Source organism: Seriola lalandi, unplaced genomic scaffold (assembly GCF_002814215.2).
Source record: "Seriola lalandi dorsalis isolate HSWRI2012SDOR001 ecotype SW California unplaced genomic scaffold, Sedor1 jcf7180002054272, whole genome shotgun sequence".
NCBI classification, from domain to species: Eukaryota; Metazoa; Chordata; class Actinopteri; order Carangiformes; family Carangidae; genus Seriola; species Seriola lalandi.
The window spans coordinates 176429-203874 of record NW_019524825.1 but is presented as its reverse complement, the minus strand read 5'-3'; the positions used below and the strand labels follow the sequence as shown (position 1 = coordinate 203874).

General features: G+C 40.7%; 1 protein-coding gene across 1 annotated transcript; it reads left to right on the top strand.

Moving 5' to 3' along the window:
- Positions 1 to 2240: 2240 nt before the first annotated feature.
- arhgef7a (Rho guanine nucleotide exchange factor (GEF) 7a) lies at positions 2241 to 26713 on the top strand. Its single transcript, XM_087173697.1, has 23 exons — positions 2241 to 2372; positions 2497 to 2747; positions 6280 to 6363; positions 11808 to 11892; positions 12029 to 12162; positions 13034 to 13235; positions 14216 to 14304; positions 14760 to 14854; positions 15017 to 15112; positions 15394 to 15516; positions 17149 to 17287; positions 17365 to 17424; positions 17534 to 17680; positions 18031 to 18117; positions 18276 to 18354; positions 18439 to 18578; positions 19649 to 19870; positions 19966 to 20099; positions 20368 to 20396; positions 20854 to 21033; positions 24562 to 24661; positions 25514 to 25568; positions 25833 to 26713. The coding sequence occupies exons 2-23, from the start codon at positions 2583 to 2585 to the stop codon at positions 25953 to 25955; spliced, it is 2568 nt and encodes an 855-aa protein (XP_087029823.1). The 5' UTR covers positions 2241 to 2372; positions 2497 to 2582; the 3' UTR covers positions 25956 to 26713.
- The last annotated feature ends 733 nt before the right edge of the window (positions 26714 to 27446 follow it).

The following is a 27446-nucleotide window of genomic DNA, read 5'->3' as shown; positions in this document are numbered from 1 at the left end:
GGTGATGGGAGAGAGCGAGTGGGCATGAGCTGCGTTGTCTGCCCCTGCAGCTTGCTGTGGTTGCCATGGAGATCATGTGGGTATTCCAGATTCCTGCAGGTAGTGACAGAAGGGTGAACAATTGGTAAGACTGTCCAATAAGGCACCCTTTCTAAAGGCTTTGTAAGCTGTAATGATGGCTTTATTGATAGTTAATGGCTCTGCTGCTGCTTCATACATACAGTTATAAGCTTTTAATTGATAAGAACAATTTCAGGTTGCCAGGTTGTGAAAGTTCCCTCCAGCTGGTGCAAAAAAAATGATTGGTAAACCATTTATAAATACTCACGCATCTAATAAGCCAACACATCTGTGGTTATGAATGTTAATGAAGTCATTAATGATAAAGCTTTTTCACTTTCTAATAAACCCACAGTAAACGTTAGTGAGTAATCTGGAATTTTAAATGTTAAGAAGTCATGCTGAAGAATTTTCACGCCAATCAAAGTGTTAATAAGTTGTTGTAAATGTATTTTGGTCCTGGTGTTTCTCAGACCTTTTCCCAGAAAATAAGTAGATATCTACAGGAGAGGTCATTCTGATAAACCTACAAAGACCTGCTTGAGGAATATATAGGAGAGGTGAGGTGTAGAGGTTATTAACAGCAAATAACGGACTTGTTGCTGACTTTACAGTCTGTGTACAGCTATAGGCCACCTCGAGGTGCTCAATGACAGCATCCATGTAACACTGGATGTTTACGTTACGAGATCAGTATATACAGTGTGCAGAGAGCTCCACCCTGTGGACAAAGGGAGAAGTGAAGATGTATTCCTCTAAACTGCCACTTCCTCCATGACTGTGATATGTATCTTAAATTTTCTGTTTTCCCTTTTGCCTCAGGACAAACGCAATGAGAGGGCTGGATAATGTATTCTTGTTTGACAACACGTTCTTAACACTGTCACACACACACACACACACACACACATTCACACACTGTGACTATGTCTTTCATAACAGAAGACAGGCTATGTGGATGTGATGTGATTAATCTGCTATTTTCTTGATAAAATATCTTGACAAAAAGTCAGAAAACGGTAAAATAATAATGCTCAGTGTTCCTAAGGTCAAGATGACATACAACCAACAGTCCACAAGCCAAATATATTCAATTTACTGTCATATAAATCAAAGAAAAGCAGTTAAGATTCAGATTTCAGAATGGGACCAACAAATGTTTGGCACTTTTGCTTCAAAAAAGTAGCTATTATTTATTTATTTTATTATTATTTTTACCAGTCGATTAATCAACTAATAATCATCTTTTTAATGTCTTGATGACTGTGGTCCAGCCCTGTCTCTGTGCTGGAATGTTTTCCTGTTCATGTAGGTCCCTGGTCCTCTCGCTTGATCCCTAACTGCTCAGTGAGAGTCTGTTTGTCCCTGCGTCTAACTGTCCAGGGTGTTTTCTCTCAACAGGTCGCCTTCAGGCCGAAATATTGCTGCAGGTTTACAGACAATACTTTGAAGGATAGTGTTCTCGGGCAGTGGTTCCCAACCTTTTCTCACTTTCTCCCTCATCAGAACGTGGCTGTGGACAAACATTTCCTTCTCAGATTGTTTAATTTGATGGATTTAAATGCCTGATGATGTGAAAGTATCAAATATTTCAAAATTAGAAGAAAAGAAATTTGAGAAAAATTAAAAATAAACACTAATCATTTTCCCTCTTTTTTTTCCTTATTTATATTTTTTAATGTTTTGTGGCCACTCATCAGCTTGGGCACTCTGCTGTAACTACTCATTACAGTGATGTTTAAGCATCGCTGAGGTCTTTTATGGATAAAGCAGATAATCGTTGCCCAGTGCTCAAATCCAACTGTCTTGACTAAATTTCCTGCCTGTTGTTGTGTTACAAGTTGTTAAATGTGTCCTTTAAAACGTAACCACTATTAAATATAGCGTCATTATTGATGCTGGTGCTCCATCTGCTCAGCAATTTTCCCCTTATGAATTGAGACATGTCCAAAACACTGCAGTTTACAGCAGATAACAACAGACAGCCTGTGGCGTGGTTATAATAAACGGATAAAAAGGAGCAGGATATGCAAAGCCACGCAGAAAAAGCCTATTCATGTCATGCTGAAAGTCCTAACAACTGGTTGGACTGGCTTGTCCCTCTGGTGTGATGTCATCCAATGGATGAGTGGCTGGCGGCTGCGATGCGCATGTATGCAGTCCACTGCCTGAACGCATCACAGCGAACCGCACTTGACAGCTTGCCAGGTTAGAGGAAGAAAAAAAACACACACACACACACACACCATCCAAGGGAGGGAACCAGACCTGCTGAATTTTCACCAGCCAGCCGTCATCCGCATCCACCCGAGGTTAGAGGTTTTCCCGCAGCCTCTCTCTCTCTCTCTTCCTCTCTTTCTCTCTCTCTCACACTCTCTCATCGACATCTCATGCATCATTTTTTTGGATTAATTGTGTTTCTGTTCTGACGCGCAGATGATGACAGCGTAACCGGGGCAGCAACGCTGTTAAGATACCCAAAACACCGCCGCTTTGTTGAATAGGATCTGTTGTGACTGGACATGAATTCGGCGGAACAGACGGTTACATGGTTGATAACGCTCGGGGTGCTGGAATCGCCGAAGAAGACCATCTCGGATCCTGAAGCATTTCTGCAGACCTCCCTGAAAGATGGAGTGGTCTTGTGTAGGCTGCTGGAGCGGCTCAGCCCGGGGTCCACGGAAAAAGTAAGGGCAATACCGCCCACCCCCCACCCCCCACTACCCCCCACCCCGCTCTCCACTGCAACCGCCCGCCCCGTCGGCGTGTCTGTGTGCTGCCCAGATCCGTGAAACCGACGCGGTTTGTTGTCTGGCTTCTCTTTCTGCCCACTGGTCCATGAGGCGATTTCTTTTGTAGGTCACGGCAGCCCGGGTTATTGTCTGCGAAAACAACGCTATATGGTTGCATATACGTGTATCAGTGTGTGGAGAAAAAAAAGACAGAAAGGCCGTTGTGTCCGCTGCGTATTGATCTGCTCTAAACAAGGCCATATGAGAATTGATTGATCAAATTTATCAGGGGCGATTAGATCCACTATAGATCTTGATAATGAAGGCCTTGTTTAATATGTGTCAATGCAGATCTAAACACTCAGCAGATCAGCCTTCTCGTTTGAAGCGTCTGTTTTAAATTCCTCTTTAATCCAGACGGATGTAGCTTGTATGTCAATGTATTTTGATACACACAGTATGATCAGCAAGGGATGACCGGCTATCTGTACACAGACCATAGCTATAAGAGTGGGCCGCCATTGACTGCAAAGGCGCACAGGCAGAGATGGACCCTCTCCCCATTTAAAGAAACAGCGCAGTGTTTGTGTCTGTCAACGTATGGCTGCCTATAGCTTCAGCCAGTTCAGACAGCTCGGCCTGTGTTTACCCGGCAATGTTTTCCTTAAAAGTGGATGTGCTGCTCCGGGCTGACTGCAGATCCATATAAGCGTGAGAAATTTGCCTATTAAATGACAAACAGGTTCCTCCATTTATCCTCCACCCCCCCCCCCACCCCCTCTCACACTGACAACGGGGTGTTGTTTAATTTCGGTGGCATAGTTAAATTCTGTTTTGCACCATTTTGTAGACATGAGCGTTTCAGGAAGGCTGTATGTGCAATGATGTGTTCTAGCCCAGTGCTAATGGATGAAATCCAAATCAGCGTGTGGCATAATCAGCCAATATATAGCTGATTTAAATTCAGTTAAATCTGCCGCCATCTCATTTCAGGGAGGATTTAATGTTTTATTTGCAAATAACTGCTAAGAAGATTTACAAAACCTGACGAGCTGAAGTCCTCTGCATATAGCTGCATGCACACGCATTGCTTATGTGCGCCATATAATAACTAAATCTTAATGGTGTGACAGGATGTGAAATAGCGGAAATGGATTTAAACTATGTGTTTTTGTCCTCCCTGGACAGGTTTCTGTAACCACATCTGAGGAATGCCAGAGGCAACAAATGTCACTTATAGATCTAATGAGCCAAACTGTAAATTAATACAAAGTCATTTGATAAGGATAATGGTAATATCAATTAAAACAATAAGAATAAGAACAATAACAACATTGACTGTCCAATACTAGATTTTTTAATATAAATCAATATTTGAAAATCTGTTAACAATATATCGACCAGTAGCCAATCTGTATCTTAGTCTGTATGTTATTTAAATGAACATAACAAACAATATTTTGTTTTGCAGAAGGAAATTTAGTCATTAGCATATATGAACTGTGACCAACATATGTGCTGAACAGGATATTTAGTGTTGAAAATCAAACTTGTCAGTGCTCTCTGGTGGACAAACTATGTAATGTTGACACTGTTTCTTAATGACCTCAAACAGCACTGACAGCTCTTCTTACTTATCAGCCAGTATATTCACAGATACAGATATATCTGCAATATGTTAACACTGACCAGGCTTGGCCTGGCAGATGTATCGGTCTAAACAGCAATACTCCTACTATTTCTACTAATATTTTACTGTTTCCCCATGCCAGGCTTTCCATTTTCTCCAATATTTCCACTTTTACTAGTTGCTTATATAATAATGAGTAGGCTGTAAATCCTTGGCAAATATCATTGGCCACCCATATCCAGTCACTATCTGACCCAGATGTGGCCTATGGCATCCCTGAGATGTGGCCCTCGTGCAGTTATGTCTTGGCTGAGTTCCCGTAGCCACATTCAGTTTAAGTAATTGCTGTCAGTGCAGGCAATCCTGGGTGTGTATGTGGGCCAAAGGAAAGTAGGAGATGTGGGCCACAACTGGGCCAGATGTCAGTTGCCATCAAGGTCGGTGTCAGAGCCATTACATTATAGACAAAGATACAAATAGGAGGCGGTATCATGGTTCATTTCAATTAGCTATAAAAATCTTCTGTGCTTCCCTCACTTGCATCTCCTCTGTTGCTCAGTTCCCTCCACATGCAGAGCAGTGGTAATGATGACCATGATGTGAGGATGGTGGAGGCAACTTGCATAGCTTCAATTCTACCTGTATTACTCCCTTTAATCTAAACAGTGTCTTCTTTTATCCATGAGTGTTACAAGCCCACTTCCACTTCCTGGAATTACTGTACCTCTGCAATAATCATAATACAGACAATGGGAAATATGAGGAAAAACTGAAACTGAGGAAAATGACACTGTGAAAGTAAGAGAACGAATAATGTGAGTAAAATGATGTAAAATTATTTGAGGAAAACAAAAAGATTAGAAAATGTGAGAAAAATGGAAAATACGAAGAAAATAGTAGAAGGCCTAGGAGTGAGAGAACAGGAGAGGATGGAAATATGTGTACCAACCTATATACTAACTCATTGCAGATATATCAGTACTGGTGTATATGTCAAACTGATAAGAAATATCAGCAATGTAATGCCAAAGAGACGGTAGCTATAGATACAGTGGCTGCCTTACAGGGTTTGTCCACTGATAAGTTTGTTTTTAAACCCATAATCAATTCATATCATGATCAGAATCCTTCAATAGATCCTTATCAAAAATGTTTGTTATGTTTTAGTGTTAGAAATAAATATCAGCCAATTAATGGTGATCAGATTTCTCTAAACTCTCCCCTGTCTATGTCGGTGTTGCCCTCAAAAATCCTTCATCAGTCAGGTTCTAACATACTGTTGCCTATATATCTTTACACACTCAGTGGCCACTTTTATTAGGTACACCTGTAAAATCTAATGCAATCCAATACAACTGCTCTGTCATAAAGTCTTCTTTTATGATGCCAATAATGTTCAGTTTTTGTTGACACTGTCAGAGAGGTGTTAGTCATCTAGCACTGGGGTTATAGTCAGTGTTGCGCATTAGTTGCAGATACTTTGCCCTCCCCATTTATATCAGTGGTGGTATATGGGATGTTTTCTTTCTATTTCTCTACGTATCCATCTTGTTAAAGGAGGTTATGCTAAAAACCAGTGCACCCATAGGCTACAACAACATCAGTGGGGATCCCTATTTGTCAACGTCATTTCCCTCGACCCAATACTACAGGCTCCTCCACTTCCCCGCTGCGGGACTTGTGTTCAGCCTCCCGGAGCGTCAGGCCCAGTGCAAACGCTGCCTGTAGAATGCGCGTCGATAGAGAAGATTCATTTTCAGGGCTGAGAAAGTCACAGATAAGCGCAGTGTGAAAAGCAACACACACCCGCAGCGTGGCCAGGAGCTGTATCTCTAACAAGCGTCTTCGTTTTTCCAGATTTACCAAGAGCCGAAAAACGACGGCGAGTGCCTGAACAACATAAAGGAGTTTCTCAAGGGCTGCACATCGTTCCGCGTCGAGGTGAGTGGCTTTTCATAGTTGTGCTCATATCTGTCGTTCATGTGACCCTCTTTTGCACATAATACCATAGGGGGGTTGCTGTGTGAAATGTGAAGTTTATGTGTTTAAGAGGAGACTCTGGTACAATAAACAATGGGCTCATGGAGTGGACGGACGGAGCCCCCTGACAGTGGGGAGGAGGAGTGGACTAGCAGCCGAGAACAATCACCCGTCGCCCGGTGTGAGAGAGCTCTGCTTGTCCGTCCGGTGGCGATACATTTGCAACATTATGGCAACTTAAAGTGACACGAATTGATTTAAAACTTATTACACTGTAGCCTGTTCACATTTCCCACTTGAATCTAGAGGCGCCATGACAATGTTTACGCTCTCTAATTAATGCAAAGCTTTGTCCTCGGGTTCACGCGTGGCTTTATTGTCACCACCAGTTCACACCAGCCGATGCCTGTAACAGTTTTTGCTAAAAAACAAATAGCCATTGCAGCTATGGACAATATAGGGCCATGGTTATGTAAGTAGGTCTTGCTCTGACATGGTAATACAGTCTTATTGTTATAAGGTGTGCAGTCTGAACATGTCCACAAATTAAGACCTCACCCATGTAGGTCTGTTTAGAAATATTTAAGTACATTATAGTTTTGGCTAATGAGAATACCTCCATAATCTTAAGCAAATTGAGGACAGCGTGCTGTTTAAGGCTGTGTGTTGGCCAGTGCATAGAGGGGTCATTGAACCACCCTGGTCTGACAATGAAACTCAGTGTTCCTCAGCGTTGCCTCTCTCCTCTGAGCTTCCAGCCACTAAACAAGAGGTGGAGATGGGGTGAGACAGAACTCTGTCATACTCAGTATGTGAAACATGCCATTTAATAGTTACAGTCAGCTGAGATGCCAGCGAAGCAAAAGACATCTATCATGTTTTATTTTTGCAAAAGACTTCTGTTTGTTTTGGCTCACTGCAGGAACAGGTTGTAGCAACAGTGCTGAGCAATAATATTCACTTTCTTTTACTGATAAATATTCAAAATCCCCATCATGTCAATGTCATGCTGATTTGTGTCTTCACGTACTCAATACTGCCTCCTGTTTCTTATATAGACTGTTTGGTCCTTGCGTGCGAGATTGTGTTCAAATGTATGTGACTTGTTTTTGAGTGAACTCGACAGCACAGGATTATTGTAGTTTGGGACATGGCAGTCCTCCCGCTCACCATCTGTAGAGCAAAGATGGATCTTCTCCAGAGCACTGCTGGCTCTGAACCCAGGTAGCTGCGGCCACAGATTAGAGCAGCGGCCGCTTACATGTGAAAGACAGACCAATAGACGCTGTGCTTTTGCAGCGCTGACCTACCTCGTTTTAATGGAGTTAAGCAGGACATTTGGCTGACTATCAACATGCTGGTCTTGCTGTGTTTGCGTGTCTTGTTGGTGTATTTCAGCTGGATTGATCCTTTTTTTAGATCTGATCTTACCTCTGCCTCAAGACCTCGTCTGACACTTAGGCAGCTGCTGGTACTGACCCTTAACCTCTAATGCCTTTGACCACAGGAAGTGATCTTTAGAGTTCCCATGACCTCACTGGTCCCACTGGAACAGTAACACTACCCTCCATCTACCCTGGCAGTAATTACCAGATCCATCTGTCTTGACTAATGGGAGAGTTTGGATCCATTACCATCAAAAACAAAAACAAAAACGAGAAGAGTTTGTGGTACTGTATAACTACCACAGTAGACATATGAGGCTGTTTAATGTAGTTGGACTGAGGCATATTTTTGTGATGTCGGCTCAAGGCTGCGACTAAGAGTAGTTTTTTTTAGCATCAATTACCATCAATTCTTTTTCTATTAATCAATTGATTTGTACACAACAATTCTTCTGAGCTCAGGGTGAAAACTTCAAATGTGTTGTTTTGTCCAATCAACAGTCCGCACCTCTTAACATATTTAAGTAGAAGTAATGTAAATGACAGAAAAGGAGCCAATTGTAGCATCAGCAACCAGAGAATATTGCCTCTTTAAGTTTAATATTGATTAAACTTAAAATGAAACAATTAATTGGTTATCAAAATTGTTGCACTCATTGTTTCAGCCATAGTCTGCTCCGGCTCCACAATTTTAACTGCTTACTATTAGTCGATTATTCGATTAGTCAATCGAGAGAAATATCCCAAATCCTAAAAGATTTGATGAATTTAAAGTTTTCAAAATAAGGATTACTTTATTTCCCTTGTATTACATGTCATGTTTTAACTGTTAGTCACATTTGATGACACCATTTTGGGCTCTGATGGACGCTTTTCAGTTTTTTGATCCTTTAAACACCAAACCATCAGCAGATTAATTGAAAGAATAATTGGTCAATAATTAAAATAATCATTAGGGGCAGTTCTGCTCAAATCTGCATTAATGCACTATCATCAAGGACTTCTTAAAAATACATTATCCACATACTTTAAGGCACTAAAAGTAAGTATGATAAACTAAATGAAAGGCATAGCTCATATTTCATTGCGGTCAATGATCGGCTAAAGCCTGTGACCCACAGACATCAGCAGCAGGTCTGTACTGCAGCCACTTAAATAGACCAGGCCAATTCATCAAATCAAATCTAAAAACCATCTAGTCAGGCTATAATCTTCACTTCTCGCTCGCCTCAGGTGCTTTTTGTCTTCAGTCTTGTCTTCAAGAACTGAGACACATGATCAGTTGGTTTGAGGTCAGGCGACTGACTTGGCATATATGTTTACCTTCAAACTGAAAGTCTACAACCCCATTGTTTTTATTTTATTGTCTCCAGTGCCACTGTTTTAAATACATACTAAACGTATTCTTAGCTGCCTCACTATAGACAGTTCCACGATACTGGACTATAAGAGGACTCACAGAAGCATTAATATTTAAATATAACTATTTAAGTAATTTCTATATGTGGCCATGTCCCATTAACTGTAGTGTACATGGAGTCGTTGGTTGTAAACACCCTGTGAAGGTAAACAGTCTTTCCTCAATCATGAGAAAAAGTGTGGGTACAATTTGCCATGCTGTTGTAGCTTGCTGAGTCACAGAGGGGTGTTGCACTATTCTCTCAGCCTGCTCTGAGGGATCATTACCTGACTGTGATGCTGAGGCTTTGCAGTCGTGTCTGAGCTTGTCATGTTAGTCATGTTCATTATCTCCCTGCATGAATGTTTAATGTGCACCATCCGCTCTGTTTCACTGTTAAGAGATGTGTAAGATTTTTTTTTTTTTTCTAATTGGGACCCTGTTAAATGACTTTGAAGCTGTAGGGAGAACTCACATTTTGCAGTTATGGTGGGAATGAAAAGTTAAATACAAATACTGAATGTGGTTTGTAGTTTCAGTCCCAGTGAAAGTATAGATGGGTGAGGAAGAGGGTGCATTCACATGGATGCCCACCAACGACAGTGAGTCTTTCAGCTTGTACGCACACAAACACGTACACACATGCACTCTCTTTTGCAAGCACACACTCTCACATTCACAGCCATTCACATATTCCCTGAGGACATATCTGCAATCAGAGCGGAAGATGAAAGAGACTCATATCTAACAGTCACTCACCCTGAATATGAGTGAAGCAGGAGTAGCTAATCATTTGAAGCCGTAACACAGGAAGAGAGAGGACAACTACAGTCATCAACACAGATACAATCACTGCCATTCATACTAACCAAGAGGCTAGTGACAGTCACGCTGTAAGTGATACAAACAGTGCTTACGCTTCTACTGCAGCTAAAAGACAAGGCTGGCTTTATTCTACCTTTTTCTTATTTTCAGCAACCCGTATGAAAAAAACAAAATCATCAACACATTAATCGTTCAGACTCCCCTGCCCCGTCTGTGACACTGCCCTGTTCATGTAATCATAGCTATAAGTTTCCAGTTGGTAAATACTACAATAGTGTGACTTTTCTGAAAGCATCAGTATATCTCACTTAATAATACAGAAGTGCCTGAAACCAAGCAAGCAGGGTTATCTTACTTCAGCCAAACTCTGTGGTTCAATGTGACTGATACCCAAATGTAACTGATATTGTGTTTTGTCGTCATTTTAACCCTCGCTTGAGCAACTCTGCAATCATTCAACTTTCTTGTCTGATGATGTGAATTCGTTCGCATCTTGATACATGATGCATCCCGTATGATGTGAATGCAGCATAAAAAAACGGCAGGGCTGGATGCTTCTTGCTAGCACACATGGATGTAAACAATGCGGGATTTAAAATGCTGTAAGAATTGTATTTGCAAATGTGTTGTAAGGGAGGAAATGCATTCAGTACTTCTCTTTCTCAGACCTCAAGAATGCACACAATGAGTTTCGGTGACTAATACAGAGCGTGAACATAACTTTTGTTGATTTACAAGAAAATTTCATTGGACACCTTTAAATCTGGCACTACCTGACCAAAGAATATGTAAACAAGTTCATTCTCAGTGATTGTTGGGGGCTCACTTCAGTCTTGGAGTAATACACACTTGGTGTACTATTGAGTATTTATAGCAGCGGGGTGGAGTACGTGGGATTGACTGAAACTACAGTGCCTGTATTCATCATAATGAGTTACCATGTCACACTGTGAAACAGTGTGGCCCACTGATGTGTTTTTAATCATTGTTTTTGCACTAAAATGGAAATACTGTATATGGCATAGAGAAAAAAGCAGCATCTATAGTGACAAACCCACCCATCATGTCATTTAATTGATTGCATCAGAGAATTAATCAACAATGAATTTGCTAATCCATTAATCACTCATTTATATTAATGTATGTGTTTGTTATTTTTTTGGATGTTTGACTGTTGGTTGGACAAAGCAACTATTTGCAGATGTCCCTCTGAGAACTTGTGATGGACATTTTCCACCATTTTTGGAATTGTATAGACTGATCAATTAATTGACTAATCAGACAGATTAATCAGTAATGGAAGTAATTGTTAGTTTCAACCCTCAGTCGAGCAATTTAGCTCTAAAAACAAGGCTTTGGCTTTGCAGGCAATAATTATTAGTAGGATAAATTGTTGGTTTTCGATGACAATAACAAAAGCTTAGAATATTGCCAGTCTCATCCTTTGATGCTCTCCCTCTTCATGAAGTAGGCAGATGAGCTCAGTTCCTTTAGTGATGCTCATACTTCAACCAGCTTTATAGAAAGCTGTGTCTGTGTGTAGCTGCGACAGATACGTGTGTGTTTGCTGAACTTGTGTGTTTCACCAGCTACTTCCGTCATAGATAACAAGAGTTATCGATTGACTGTTCAGCGCTTGAAGTGTGGCCAAGTGATGACACAGCCCTGCAGCACTGGAATTAGTGATTACCTTTAAAAAGGGAAACGCACTTGTCGATGACTCTCTGGCACTCACGCTCTCCCCCTTTCTCCCTATCCCCCGATTCCCCTCCCTCTCTTTCCTCTCTCACCCACAGCCATTTGAGGCCAGTGACCTGCTGCTGGGACTTAACTTTGCGAAGGTGCTGAGCAGTCTAGTCGCTCTGAATAAAGTGACTGCAGGTTAGTCAAAATATGTGCAATATGAGTGATGCGTGTGGGGGTGTTTTTATGAAAGACATACGGGTAGTCATTGGTGTGTGGGCGCTGACTGCAAATATCAGGTCTGGTGTATTTATGTTTTGCCCTTTCTGTGCAGATATCGGCGTGGGCAGTGATTCGGTGTGTGCCCGACACTCTTCAGCCCACCGCATCAAGTCGTTTGAGTCGCTGTCTTCTCAGGCTTCACTGGGCCGATCCTCCAAGCTGCTGCAGAACCAGTTTCGCAGTCTGGTGAGGTCAACACTCCCTGTCAGTCACTAACAGCGCACTTTACAGTAGATCTGAGTCACTGAAAACTTTTAATGTGTTTTTGTTATTTTGTCACAGCAATCTAGTATTAATGAATCATTGATGATAATACAAAATAGTTAATTAAGTGCAGATGTGCGATGAGTGTTTGAATATGTTTAATTACGGTTTCCAAGTTGTTACCCAAAATAATTGTATAAAGACACCCACTCATGTTGTTTTCAGTCATATATATCTCTGTGTGCTCGGGTTAAAGGTAGCCAGAACTACACTGTGAGATATTTATGTCACCAGACTTTGTGTAAAAGCTGCAATCATACCTGGGTTTGCTCTCGATTAACATCTATAAGCAACAGGATGAGACATACTGTCTTACTGTTTATGCAATTGACAGATTAGTTCCCTAAATGCAAGTAATCAGGAACAATGCAGGTTTCAAGGTGACACAGCAGCACGTGTCTAAATTCTCCATGTTCCTCTAAAATAAAATCTATTGTTAGTATAGGAAGTTAGTCCCACCTGCTGTAGTCAAGCTAACAATCAATCCCAGTTCAGTCAAATCAAAGGGAGCCTCTGCCTGTTACACATGGGCCATGGAAAAGATATGGAAAGGTTTGCAGGAAAAATGCATTCACAGTGGAATTACACCTTAAAAATTTTGCTTGCAACATAGTAAAGTCTCAGATGGAAATAATGAATATATACCATATATTGCACAATATTTGTTTTCACGAAATGGATGAAGCCTAACGTATTTCATTACAAATCTCTGTAGTCACCAGTGTTTCGTCTCCTCATCTGCTTAGTGCTTACGTTTCCTTTTGTTTCTTTCTCTCCTTGGTGACTTTGTCAGGACATGTCAGAAAACAGTGGACAGCAGCTGCTGGTGAAGGCACGTTTCAACTTCCAGCAGACCAACGAGGATGAGCTCACCTTTTCTAAGGGTGACATCATCGGTGTGACTCGTCAGGAGGAGGGAGGCTGGTGGGAGGGGACGCTCAATGGCAGGAATGGGTGGTTTCCGAGCAACTATGTCCGCGAGATCAAAGGCTCTGGTAGGTACCTCAGCTACCTCTGGGCAGCAGGTAACTTAAATACTGGTAACCCTGGTAACAGAACTTTCTGTTATGATACTGATAACTAACATAAGAGCTTTTTACCAAAGACACCTCCATGCTATTTTAAAACTTGGGCTCACTACACCAAGATATTAAAACAGGAGTGTAGTGATTCATTACATTATTCTATATCTGTTACTACTTCCAAAAATGCCTCCTGCTCCTGTTTCCTCTGTGATGGAGCACAGAGCAGCTTGACGGATTAAATAATATTCTAAACAGATGTTTTCACATCTCTGACAAAAAGCGCCAAATTATAGACAAGTTGCCTTTGTCATTGCTATTCCATCTGGCCTTGTGACAATAGCACAGCCCCACATCTGTTGCCTCTTGAGGCCTGCTGTGGTTTGTTGTTTTTTTGCTTGTAAAACGGGTTGAGATGCCGTGTGGCAAGAGGCAGCAGCTCAAAATCTTATCCTCTCCCTGAAAGACATTTATTTCTTTACTTTACCAGTTTATCACTAATTTTGACCCATGATCAAGATATTTGTAATAAATTTTAGACAAGTCTGATCATCACCCAGCTGATATATTTTGAGTGGCATTAGTTCAGTTCAGATCGTTCTCATCCGACAAAAGAAAATACAAACATTTAAAGATGTGTTTTTGATCTATTGTTATTCTATCTGAAGAATTAGTATTCTGAGTGCAGATCCTAATACAATAATCCTAGTACACAGAAAACATAAACATGCCTTACTGTGGGTTGAGAAAAGCATAAAGCCATTTTGTCCGTTAGATGTGCAAATAAACAACAGCCACTGAAAACGACATTTGTTAGAGGGACGTTGTTGTTGTTTAAAGTCAGTAGGAATTCTTTATGTAGCAAATTGTATTTTTGATTTCTGACTTGTTTCAGTTGTGGGAATGACTTATAAAATTCATGTCACTCATTATTGTTGTTTCTCTCTGGTCAGACAAACAAGTATCGCCCAAGTCTGGCACCCTTAAGAGTCCACCAAAAGGCTTTGACACTTCTGCAATCAGCAAGACGTATTATAACTTGGTGAGGACACAACTCAACAGTTATTTGAAATCTGCCTTATTTTCACATTTTTTGCTTTCTTACTTCTTCACTAACATCATAGTGAATAGGCTGTGTTTGTGTGGGGGGTTTTTATTAGTGCCAGTTCTTTTTAATCTCTGTCTTTGTCTGTGCTTTTTTCCATTCAGCATTTGTAAATTCTCCTGCCAGCGAGTAATTATATGGAGTACTATTATAAAATCTATTCGGCCTCTTCAACCACAGCTCTCTCTAAACAACTCATTGACATACTTTCTCTGAGCTCTTGTCTAAAACGCTCAGTGAGTGTCCCAGGAAATGTTCCTGCAGCTGGGGGCAGGTGTCATTCACAAAGCTGTGATCACAGTTGCATGATGAGCACAGTGCAATGATGTTTTTTTCATACATTCTCATGGTGTACGATGCATCTTGAGATGTTTTTCCTTTTTCTGTTGTAGGTGTTGCAAAACATTTTAGAAACAGAGACAGAATATTCCAAGGACCTTCAGAGCCTCCTGACGAACTACCTGCGACCTCTTCAGAGCATTGACAAGTACGACTTGTTTATTTTAGCATGGTTGTTGTATAACAGGAAGTTGGAACAGATTTTATGCCGTTCCCAAACAACATATCTGGATTGAGTGCCTGACACATTAAATGTCACTGAATATGCAGTCACCATTTCGCTTTTTGCCATTATCAATTTTTCCTCCAGACTGAGCAGCTCGGATGTGGCTCTGATTCTGGGAAACCTGGAGGAGATCAGCACCTTCCAGCAGATGCTTGTCCAATCACTGGAGGAGTGCACCAAGTAAGTCCCTCCTTGCACACACAAAGCCCCACTGCAGCAGCATCTTCACTGTTTCATAATAAGCAGAGGGACATCTAGTGTTGGGCTGGCTGTACTACAGGGCCTGTGCAATACATAGCATCACATACAGTATTTGTGATGTTGTAATGCATTTGTCCCATACCACACATTTCACAAACCTCCATATTCCACTGCCCCAGTCTTTGTTATTGGTGTAGGAGAGTTTGCACAGTTGTATTTTTATCAGTGTGTGTGTATGATCTTGTTTTTTTTTCCTTTAGGCTTCCAGAAAGCCAGCAAAGGGTGGGTGGATTCTTCCTCAACCTCATGCCCCAGATGAAAGCTCTTTATATCGGTTACTGCTCCAACCATCCCTGTGCAGTTAACGTGCTGACCCAGTACAGGTATGCTTACACATCAGCAACATTTTTTATAGCTGTCTTCATGCTGCACAACTGGTCACATGGAAGCAGACGAAGAAGGTTTTGATGTTACACAGTAGGTTTAGTATTAAAAAAGGAAAAGGGACTGGTCGTATTGTGGAGTTGGTCTTTGTGTTACAGTTGTAGTTACCTGCTGTTTGCTGACTGTGGCAGCTATTGTGGACACAAAGTGCCTAGTTTGCAGTCTAATTTCCATCATCAGCACAACTGCAGTTGAGGGAGTGTTTTCATTTGTATTGGCTACAACCAGAGGAGAGAGAATGGAAAAAAAAAAACCTCAGTTTGGGCAGTTACAGTGCAAGACGGTAAAAGGCCAAAAGTTTAAGCTAGATCCTAAACAGGTTTGTGGGAAAAAAAAAAAAAAAAAACCTTCCTGAACCTGCATGAACTAACGTGGTCAGCACTTACAAACCCAACATGCTCCCCCACCAGATCATGAGCAGCAGCGGCTGAACACAGCTGAAATACATATTACTTTAGATTTCACACGCTCCATCTCAATTCAAAAGGTGTGTTTTTAGGCTGAATTTAATTGTGACCCGGCAGTCTTGGTTACTGAGGACTGAGAGGACTGAGAGGACCCGTGAAGGTGTCTATTTTAGGAATACTCCATAATTGAGTGGGTAGAGGCTGACCTGAGGCGCATCTGAATTATGTGACTTGTCTGTGTTCTTTTAATTCATTCATTCATTTCAATCAATCCTTTTAATTATATTTAGGATTCTTTAAATATTGTGCATCATGATGGACAGCAACGAATGCTGTGCAAAGTTGTGTAAAAGCTGCTGGTTTCAGCATGTTGGCATTTTTCAAAACTTTAGTTTGTAGTGTCATGAAGAAAATATATTTTATGTGTCTTTCATTCACCATTTGTTTTGTCTTTTTTGATATAGATTGGCAAAGTGTTTAAGGAATACTTGACATAACTTTTATTATGATAAACTATAAGCTGCCTCTGCAGCTCAAACAATTAATTGATTAATTGAATCGTCACTCAAAAGACAATTGACTGGCAATTACTTTGACAATCAAATAATCATTCAGGTTATTTTTTTCTTGCAAAAATGCCAGACATTCCCTAGTTCCAGCATCTCTCTCTGAAGATTTGCTGCTTTTCTCTGTTTTATATCATCACAGATTGAATATCTTTAGATTTTGGACTGTTGGTTGGACGAGACAAGATATTTGAAGGCATCACCTTGGGCTTTAGGGAATAGTGAGCAATTTTCACTTTATAAGCCAACAATTAGCCAATTGTTCAAAACAGATAATCTGCGGATTAGTTGAAAAGGAAAAATGCTCCTGTGACTGTGTTTACTTAGTGGAAGTTAATCTTCTTTTGTGTATCATTGATTTTTGTCAACCCTCAGTAAATCTTAATCATAAAGACAGCAACATGTCTGACCGTCACTGTTTTTGAAACCAGTGTAAGATAACTAACGGAGGCAAAAGAGTTGGTTTCAAACCCTGTGATGATGCTGTTTGTGATGAAGAGGAAATATTCAAAATCATTGCAGGTCATCAAGGTTGCCTCATGAGCTAAGCAAATAATTTATGTTGTCTTTCTGTCTCTCTCTTTCCCTCCTTTTGCAGTGAAGTATTGGGGGAGTTCATGGAGGGGAGGGGTGCAGTCAGCCCTGGGATCCTCACCCTGACCACAGGCCTCAGTAAACCCTTCATGAGAATTGACAAATACCCGACCTTACTCAAAGAGCTGGAGAGGCACATGGAGGTGTGTGTACTGTGCATAAACGTTTTGTCTCGATGTGATGTGATGTTATGATGACCAACATATTTCTTTTCTTTCAGGAGAGTTATCCTGACAGGCCAGACATTCAGAAGTGCATGGCGTCTTTCAAAAATCTATCCGTAAGCTGAAAATCCTCCCTTTCCTGGTCCGATGTAGCATGTGAACAGACTTCATGTGACATGAATTCATAGCAGGCCTTTGAGCAGTTGTCTTTTCCCATCATGCCAGGCTCAGTGCCAGGAGGTGCGGAAGCGTAAGGAGCTGGAGCTGCAGATTCTCACTGAGTCCATCCGGCTGTGGGAGGGGGATGACATCAAGACCCTGGGCTCTGTGCTCTACATGAGCCAGGTGTTAGTCCAGAGTCCTGGCTCAGAGGTATGAGCACCATCTACCTCCTTCACCTGCACTTCAGATAGTCATAACCTGTGAATGTAATATCTCAATGCATAAATTGCAGTGCTTTCATTTCCATTTAACTAATTAATGTTATTCACAGGTATTTTTCAAGTACTCACTCAAGTGTGAGGAGAGTTCATGTTTGTTTACCACTCAATTGTGTTGTGGTTAATAGGTGCACGTCAGTCATTTTTAATTGAAGAAAAGTAGCCAGTTTCCTTAGATGTGGTCGAACTCACTGTGAATCTTTGATCTGAACTGTGCCTCGTGTCATGTTTCCATCTCTTCTGCATTTACCTCTCTTTCTTGAACCTGTTCCTGTTTGTCAGGAGAAGAGTGAGCGGTACCTCATGCTCTTCCCCCACGTCCTCCTCATGTTGTCTGCCAGCCCCAGGATGAGTGGCTTCATATTCCAGGTAAGTAATTGACCCGTTCTCAGGTGAATCCAAATATAAAGTTCCCTCTCCATTCTGCTCTACAGTGTTTTATACTCAGAGTGTTCTGTACATAATATAGTGGATGAAGGGTTGTTTCTCTCATGTCTTGTGTCTGATCTGATGATTTCCCTCCACAGGGAAAATTGCCCCTGGCCAGTATGACAGTGACCAAATTAGAAGACTGCGAAGCCCACAAAAATGCTTTCGAGATCAATGGTAAGACGACATGAAATGAGCAAGATGCAGAGTTCAATCCAGTTACACATAGCTCCTTCAGCAACATTGTCTTTGTCCCTGCAGGCACGATGTTTGACCGTCTCCATGTGATGTGTACCAACCAGCAGGACCTGCAAGACTGGGTGGAGCACCTGACCAGACAGATCAAACACACAACAGCCACAGCACCCAGCCACAAACCTCTCACTGTTCCCTGCCACACGGTCAGGAGCTAATGATTGCAAACCCACACACAGATGATTTTTTTTTCCGCTAATCATTACATTCCCAATGTAGTGTAAATAACTATGAATATATATGTTGATTTCTCACCGATTTTGCAGTTTGAACCCCTAAAATTAATATGACCTCAGAGGCTGGTTCACATTATGTGTAGCAATCATCTCAAATGAGTGCACAGCCCCGTGTGAAGTGGTTTATTTCTCTTACTAAAATGGCTGTTGTACACAATTGCATTTAGTGAACATTCCGCCTTGGCCCTTGAATAATCAGTTAACAATAACGATCATTTGATGTACAGTAGGCCACTTGCATGTTGGTGGCTGCATCTTGGCAAAACGTAACTGTCTGAAAAATCATTTTTAAATCAAGAAATAAATCTGCAGGATGTCAGTTAAAGGGAATTGTTGTTCCAAATCATGAGGTATTTTTGGGAATGTCCACCTGGGAATAGACCCTGGGATGGACGCAAGACAGACTGCACACTGGAGGGGGTTATATATCCCGTTTGGCCTGTGAATGCTTTGGGATCCCCAAGAGGTAGTAGAGGATGTGCCTGGGGTATAGGAGTAGGACATCTGTTCTGCTCAGGGCTGTTTTTTCCTACAATGTCTGATTCCATCAGAAAGAGCCACAGTTAACTTTAGTATTACTGAAAACTGCAGTTCAAATGTGTGAAATGTTTTAATGGTGGTATTGAGGAGCAGGTGCGACTTTGTTGGAAGTTAGTCTAAACAGATGATTATACATTGACTATATTTAATTTTGTAACCCAAACCAGAGAAATAATTGATAACTGGTATATTTTACAAAATCTTTCCGTTGCACTCTAATCAATCTTTACCCAATTGGTGTAGTTCTTAAACAGTTGAAAGTAAGGCAAGGTAAGTTTATTCAAAGTGCTCCACAGAGGCATGGAAATACGTTCAAAGTAGAACATTAAGATGACATAACAAATGCTTTTTAAAACAATAAAACTCATTTGATTGTGAAGCGTGCACTTATTTATTAAATGGCGCCTCAGCTCATCAGCCGTGTTGTTTTCGTCCCTCAGCTACCATCTCACCCCCTCACGCCATCCCGGCATGCTGAGGGGAGGTCCATGACAGTGGCCCCCACCTACCACACCCTGCCTCACCCCTCCTCCCATGGAACATCTCACAGCACGATGATGTGGGGTCCGCTGGAACCACCCAACACCCCCAAACCCTGGAGCCTGAGCTGCTTGCGGCCCGCACCCCCGCTACGGCCCTCTGCTGCCCTCTGCTACAAGGAGGTGAGGGACTTAATCTTTGTGTGTGTGTGTCTGTGTGTTTGTAATGTACTGTATGTAGATTTTAATTTTTCTTTTTTCAAATTTTCTAATTAAAGGATCTTAGTAAAAGTCCTAAGAGTGTGAAGAAACTCCTCCCCAAGCGCAAACCTGAGAGGAAACAGTCTGAGGAGGAATTTGCCTTGAGGAAGAGTAAGTTCAAAGTCTTTCCTTTTCATGTCCAGATTTGTGTGTTGAACTCAATGACACCAAATGTGATATCCTTTTCATGTTACAGGAATAGTTTGCCATGACCTTACATTTCTGTTTGTGTACAGTCTAAACAAATAAGTAATGTGTGTATTAGGGAACTTGGGGCAGAGGCAGACCGGCTGTTTCCCCTGCTTTCAATATTTGTACGTAGCTAGACTGAGCTAATCATCTGCTGGCTCTAGTTTCAAACCTAATCTATCCTAATATTTGCAGATGGTGTAATTCTGTCTCTTATACACATCTACCAGCGCCAAAACCAGGCAGACTCTGAACTCCAGTAAGAAAACACAACATTTGACTCATACATGTGCATGCACAAAAGAAGTGAGGTTCGTACCGGAGCTTGCTGTCTTGGTAATGACTGTCTGTATTCTATGACTCAGTGCCTTTCTTTAACACTGGTATTCTGAGCTGATCCTTCTAACAGTATCTTTTCTTCTTTCTGTCTCTCCTCCACTCCTCACTCTTTGGCATTGCTCTGGTTTACCTGGTTTTCCTTCTTTCTCTTTTTTTCATCAATTATTGTTCTCTCCATACCGTGCTGCAATTTTCTCCATGTACTCTGATTTGCTCCATCATCTCGTCCTCCATCTCTCATTGGTTTTATGATTTACCATTTGTTGCGTGTTGCGTATGCCACGTCCTCCCCCTCCTTCCTCCTGCACCGTCACCCCTCTTCCTTCGCCCAACATTTCTCCCTCTGCGTCACCCTCACCTTGGCCCGCCTCCACCAGCCTGGCAGGGCACTGACCTGATGCACAACCACGTGCTGGCTGACGTGGACCGGTCCTGTGTGGACTCGCCGGGCCGCCGTAGCAGCGTGTCACGGCCAGAATTGACCTCTGACCTTTCGGAGGACTCTGACTATGACTCCATCTGGACCACCCACAGTTACAGGATGGGTTCAGTGCCGCGCAAGAGCTGCATCTCTCACCAGAACTAAAGAACGTACAGTACTGCCACGCTGTACTGTGATGTAACGTACAGCACGTTTACCTCTTTTACCTTCAATGTATTAAAGGAAACTAGATTTTTTTTAATTTATCTATTTATTTTATATTATATATTTGTTCATTTTTTTGTTAACTTATTTGGTTTATTTATTTTTCGACAGTTTGTTTGAAGATGTTTAAAGCATCTCCCTGTTGCCTTTGCCACTTTCCCTTTTATGTGCCTCCTCTCTTTCTGTAGTTGTCATGCAGTAAGTGTTAGGTAATTCTTGTTAATTTATCTTGAATGTGACCACTCCCCTTGTTTGACCATAAGTGTGGCGGACTCTCTTAGCAGAGAGCAGACGGAGGTTGGAGTGGAATATGGGGGAGGGAGACCCAGGGGAGGGAGAGATGGGGACTGAGCTTTTCCTGTCTGATATTCAGATGTAATTCAGGAACGAGTATATTCTATTTACCATGTACTACTTCTCTCCAGTATGTGTTTTTAGAGTATGTATGCTCAAACATAGCACAGATGCGACACACACGCGCACACACACAGATTCAGGCTGCCTGATAATATAGCAGCATGCAAATGTTATATCCAAATTCTTAGCATTTTATATGATTGCTGTTTTCATAATTTGAAGTTTAATCCATGTTGCCAGCCCAAGGCAGAATCCTATTCAACATAACCAGACCACTGCTGAATATTCAAAGTCCTTGCTAATGGTAATAGTTTGTGAAACTCAGTCCGTAGTTGCTGCTACAGAAAGAGGAGATCATCACATACAACTCACCCTCTGGTCAAGCTTTTACAAACTGGATAAAAGCTAGTGGACTAAGAATGGTGAATTTGAGGGTCTGTTCACCCACATTACAAAAGATACATTTTCACACTTACCTCGTGCAGTATCTAGCTGTGCAGATAGATTTGGTTTTTAATGTCTTGGTATTTAGATTTCATCTTAGAGATTTCTTCTTCTGCTGTAATGCAGTTTAGGTGGATGGGATTCAAATGTGGCAATCACACCTTGAAAATGACAATTTGAAAATAGGTCTTTTCAACATCCTTTACTCTGGATACTCACCTCGGTGTCTGCAGTTTTAGTTGAAATTATATCCTCCTGAACAAATCACTGTCATTGTGGGATTTTTTAAAAATGTATCTGAACAAACTAAATGAAATTCCTCTCACGTCCATTGTATTAGGTTGGAGGTAGAAAGCCTGTGAAACTATCTGCATGACTAGAAATCTTCACTAGAGTGAAGTTTGTTTTTGTATTTTTGGGTGAACTGGCCCTTTAAGTTAACATTTTAATCATTTACTGTATTGTGTAGTCTCCTAAGCATCATCCTTTAAAGCCCGATCTTAGCTCCAGTAATGTTGCTGTCTGTCAGTGGTTCCACAGGGTTACATTTACAGTATGTTTTCAATCTCAAGTTACTCCATTAATGAAATTAAAATGATCATATAAAACCAAGCATAGCATGCCAGTCAGACACTAATGAACTGTAAACTACAACCTCATACAGCTACCGTCGTGTAATACAAATTGAATATCTTTGTTCAATAGGAATATGTCTCCTGCTTGTTAAAGGAATAGTTTGACATTTTAGGAAATATACTAAATAGCTTTCCTGCTGCGAGTATTATCGATGGCATTCTCATATCTGTTCACTAGATATGAATCTGGAGCCAGGAGGTTAGGAAAGCAAATAAATCTATATAATTTAATGCTTTAATCTTCAAGTTGTGTGCCAGGCGAACAGAAAATAACTCATCAGTTTAAACTTGCTACACTAGCGGTTTCCTCTTTATGCTAAGCTATTCTAACCAGCTCCCAGCTGAAGCTTCATGTTAACTGTACAGACGTGAGAGTGATATCGATCTTTTTATCTGACCCTCAGCAAGAAAACGAATGAGTCCAGTTTACAAAATTTTGAACTATTCCTTTAAGGTGTAGCCGTTGACGTGGTTAATGTAATGTCAAAAACAAACATCGCTTGTGTCACAACAAACTGGTACATATGATACAGCCTCATAAGCCAGACATGCCTGTGTGTTGTCTGGCTTGTGAGGTTTCCCATACTATCTCGCATTAATGACTATTTTTATGAAGAAGTATTTTTCCAGTGTTGGTATTAAAAGTTTGGCATCCACTTAGAGTCTATCTCCTCTTACAGTAAGCAATGTGAGTGACATATGGAATATATCGGTCCATGTTACGGTACTATTTAATGTTTCTGAAATAATTTCTTTATTGTATTCATTATTTTGTATACAGGCATTTTTTTAATTTATATGTTATTCTGTATGTCAATGTTTACAAAATGATCCCTGGAAGAATCATTTGTTTTCTTTTTTACATTTTATTGGTCTGTATCAAAGTTTACACTGAAATTATAACATGAAGTGTTTGGATTATTTTGCACAATCATGTAATGGGCCAGTGGGTGGGGGGGTTAGAATCTGTTAAATTCTGTACTTTTTGTCGTCTACCTAGAGTGTGTATGATATAGTCCTAAAGGTAGACTTAAGTATTCAGTGTTACTGTAAAGTAAATGCTCATTCGTAGTGTAAATGATCACCTTTGGTGTTTTGAAAGCATTGAGGGTAAAAAAAAAAAAGACAAAAGAGAGAGACCGTGATTATACGGGAACATTTCTATGTGAACTATTCATTCAACCTCAGAATACTGTCAGAGTGGACTTGAAATATGAAGAGCACATAGTTTCCCTTTCTGTAAATACTAGTTGTCATGGAACAAGAAAAAAAAATTCCATTCTACCTTCTATGAGTATTTGAGCTAAGAATATCACTGTCCTTACATCATGTGCTATAGTTTGTGACAGTTGTATTCTGTGATTTAAGAAACTACGTCAAACTGTGGGACAGGCAGGGTGAAGAAACTAACTGTCTTTGACCATCATTCTCTCTGTGTGCTCTAATGCTGTATTCAGTTCACACATGTGACCATGTCTTGTCTGCAAACAGCGCCTTCAGTGTATTTGTTCTATACTGCTGAAGTGTTCCAAGTCCCAAACGCTGTATTATGAGTTTTGAATAAATCTGTCATTTGGTAGATGCTGGCATTCTGGTGATTTGTAAGGACTGCAGATTCGATTGTCTGGTGTGTGTTTTCATTTGGGGAAGATGGTGGAGTTCTCATTAATTTCAGGTCAACAGAGAATTGTATTGTGACTGAATGAAGGGATTTGTGTGGGTGTGTTCTTTTTTTTTTTTTTTTGCCAGATATCTCCACAGCCTCTCATTTCCTTTCACCTTCCTTCGGCTCTTGTCTGATATCTTCTCTGTGCATGACTAACACACTACTACCAATTGCGGTGTATATTTGCTTCTCTTTGATGCTGTCGGTCTTTCCAATAAAGAAGTTTAGACTGTGGTCAGAAAAAGTAATGTACTGAAGATGACTCGGTACTGAATGTCACTACAAGGTGAGACAAAGCCAAGTACCAAGTGTTGAGTGCTCTTGTGTTTTGAAACAGGGCCCCGAAGGGAAACAGGGCTGCATGTGATCATCCCTGGTGAGGAAAAAGTCATTGTGGAGGATCCCAGTCGCAACGGACAAAGTGCAGCGGAAGAAAAGTAAGATGATTTGCTTCTCCTCTGTCCTGAATCATTGTCTTTACATATTGTAAATCCCATGAAAACACCGGAACCAAAAATTCCATAGTCCACTTCCATACCCCGTCTGTGGCGCACAACCCCAAGTCCATCCGCTCCTACTGAAGATCAGCTGTGCTGTGTTACTGTATATTATTGCAATCATTCCTCAAACTGGATAGTTTATTTGTTCGGGACTATTTTCAGCTGAGCCGAGCTCAGAATCCGTGGTCGTGGTAATGAAGGAACATTCAACACAGTGACTCTGTGATGTGTTTTTAATAGTTTCTGGGCAGTAGTGGAGCTCCGTGGCACGGAGGAATAAGCTGTATCAGGGTATGAGAACTTGTTAGCTGGATATAGTAAGTACGTATAGATGTATTTTTACAGAACATTTTCAAAAACAAATATCACAAACATGGGATTAAAACAAAAGTAAACAAGTATTACAACATTTATTGGGTCATGCCAAAAATGCCAAGTGAGATGGATGATCTAATAATGAAAAGTAAAATATTCCAAAGTTTAGGGATATAAACTGCAGTCTCCCTTCATTTTAACTTATTGTTGGTTTAGTTTTTTTCATGGGATTTGTTGACATTAAGAAAATGTGAAATATAACCAGACTTCGTGTCCACTGTAACTCCCTTTGTAACTGCTTTTGGTCTATGCTACTGCTCTGAGCTCATAGGATAGGCTCACATCTTATCAAGTGCGTCTTAAAACAACACTCATGTACCCATATGTACAATGAAACATATTCTGGTTGATGTAATTGTTACAATGTGAAGCTATCCTTTAATAAGCTGTCCTGTGGGTGTTATTGTCTTAAAGGAGCCTGGTGGATGTGGTGTACGCCCTGAGGGATGAGGTTCAGGAGCTAAAACAGGTGAGTGTTTGGGATATTTTTGATTGTGATTGTGTGATTTATCTAATATATGACTAAGTAATTTAAAAAAAATGTTCGCTGAGTCGTGGGTAGGCATAATTTTAGCTAAATGGAATTAAACTGATTTGTAATGACCTCTTTTTTTTTTTTTTAATGGATTAGGGTTTTCTGTTAGTTTTTGCCTTAGGTTGAGACAGGGACACAAAATTCTTCTCTAAAACTGTTTTACAACAGCATGAGTTACATGGTTTTTTTCCACACCAGGATAATAAGAAGATGAAGAGATCACTGGAGGAGGAGCAGAGAGCACGGAAGGATCTTGAAAAGGTTGTGAGGAGGGTTTTAAAGAGCATGAATGACCCAACATGGGATGAGACCAACCTGTGAGGCTCTTGTGCACCATCTTCTCCATCTGAAGAGTTGAAAGGAGAAAGAGCATGTATATGTGTGGACTTGCTTGCACTGTGTGTGAAATGCACACACTCGCATACATAATTTACAGCTGGTTGTGTGAGTGAGGGTGAGAGTGCATCCATAAGCAAGTCATTGTGTGCTTGTGTGGGACGGATGCCTGTTTGTGTGTGTGTGCACTCTAAGAGAGTTGTCATTACCGCCCCTTTTTGTAAGACAGGAATCACTGGGACGTAACCCTCAACAGCCTCGACCATCTATTCCATAGTAACATTCCTTGAACACCAAGCAAGAAGGTGAGGAAGTCACACACTTCCATCACTTCTACATCCATCATCACTGTCTTTGGCTGGAAGACGACTGAGGAGAGATCCTCTCCCTCTGTTTACAATCATTTATCAGGACGCTGTCCAGTGGTACATAAATGGTACGTTAATGGTGTTAATGGTCGCAAAGGTCTTGGACAAGTCTGAACTTGAACCATGCCATTTCATAACCTCTCTTGCGTTATTTAATTTTTTTATTATTTCATTTTTTGTTGGGTCTCTTTCCCTTGTACCAGGAAGCTCATCTTTTCTGTCCTCTTTATTGTTTCACCACTTTGAGGTTTGACTTTATTTCTGGGCATCCTAAGGGAATTGTACAGATATTGAATTGGAACTGTGTGATGTAAATACTGCTAAAAGATGAGCCTTTGTCCTTTGGGAGAAATAAATGTTTTGTTTTTGGAAGAATGGGTTTGAGTTGCTGCTAAAATCTGTTCCAAGACCACAAAGGAGCAAGGAAGGAAACTCTGCTCTCTGTCTGTTACACACATGCACAGAAAGGCTGGGTTACCAACTAGGTAAAGCAGGCAAGTGCTGGCAACTGGGGCTCCGGACTCGGAGTGCCAAGTTGTTTAGGAATTTGTACTCCTGATATACACTGTCAAGTAAGGTAGATCAAATTTTAGTTTTAAGAGTTTTGGTTTATATTGTACTCACAGGGAATTTATGCCTAAATTAGGTTGTGTTGAATCAAAATGTCTCAGACTGAACAATAAGGTCTAGTCGGTACACCTGTTCCTATGGTGGCAAGTTTACTTACATAAGTCAACAATAATGGACCACACGATCAAATGCTAGACTGACTTTATGAATAGTTCATCAAACCATCATGTTGCAATGTTGTTGTTATGTAAATGTACATAATGTTAATGTTATTATACGTCCATATTATCTCAATGTCTACCAAATGACTATTATATGGCAGGCTGTGAGACAATAATTAAGCCAATTTTGTAAATACTGTAAATTAGTTGCAAAAAGACATCAACACTGAGGGACTCTAGCATTAAAAGTGATGAATGAGATATACTAGATAAAGGTTTCAAATAAGTTTGAAGCAATTTTATTAGTATTATTTTCTTAATTATTCTAAATAGGCTACTTGCTATTATTAATAGTTGCTGATACTTTAGATAATGAA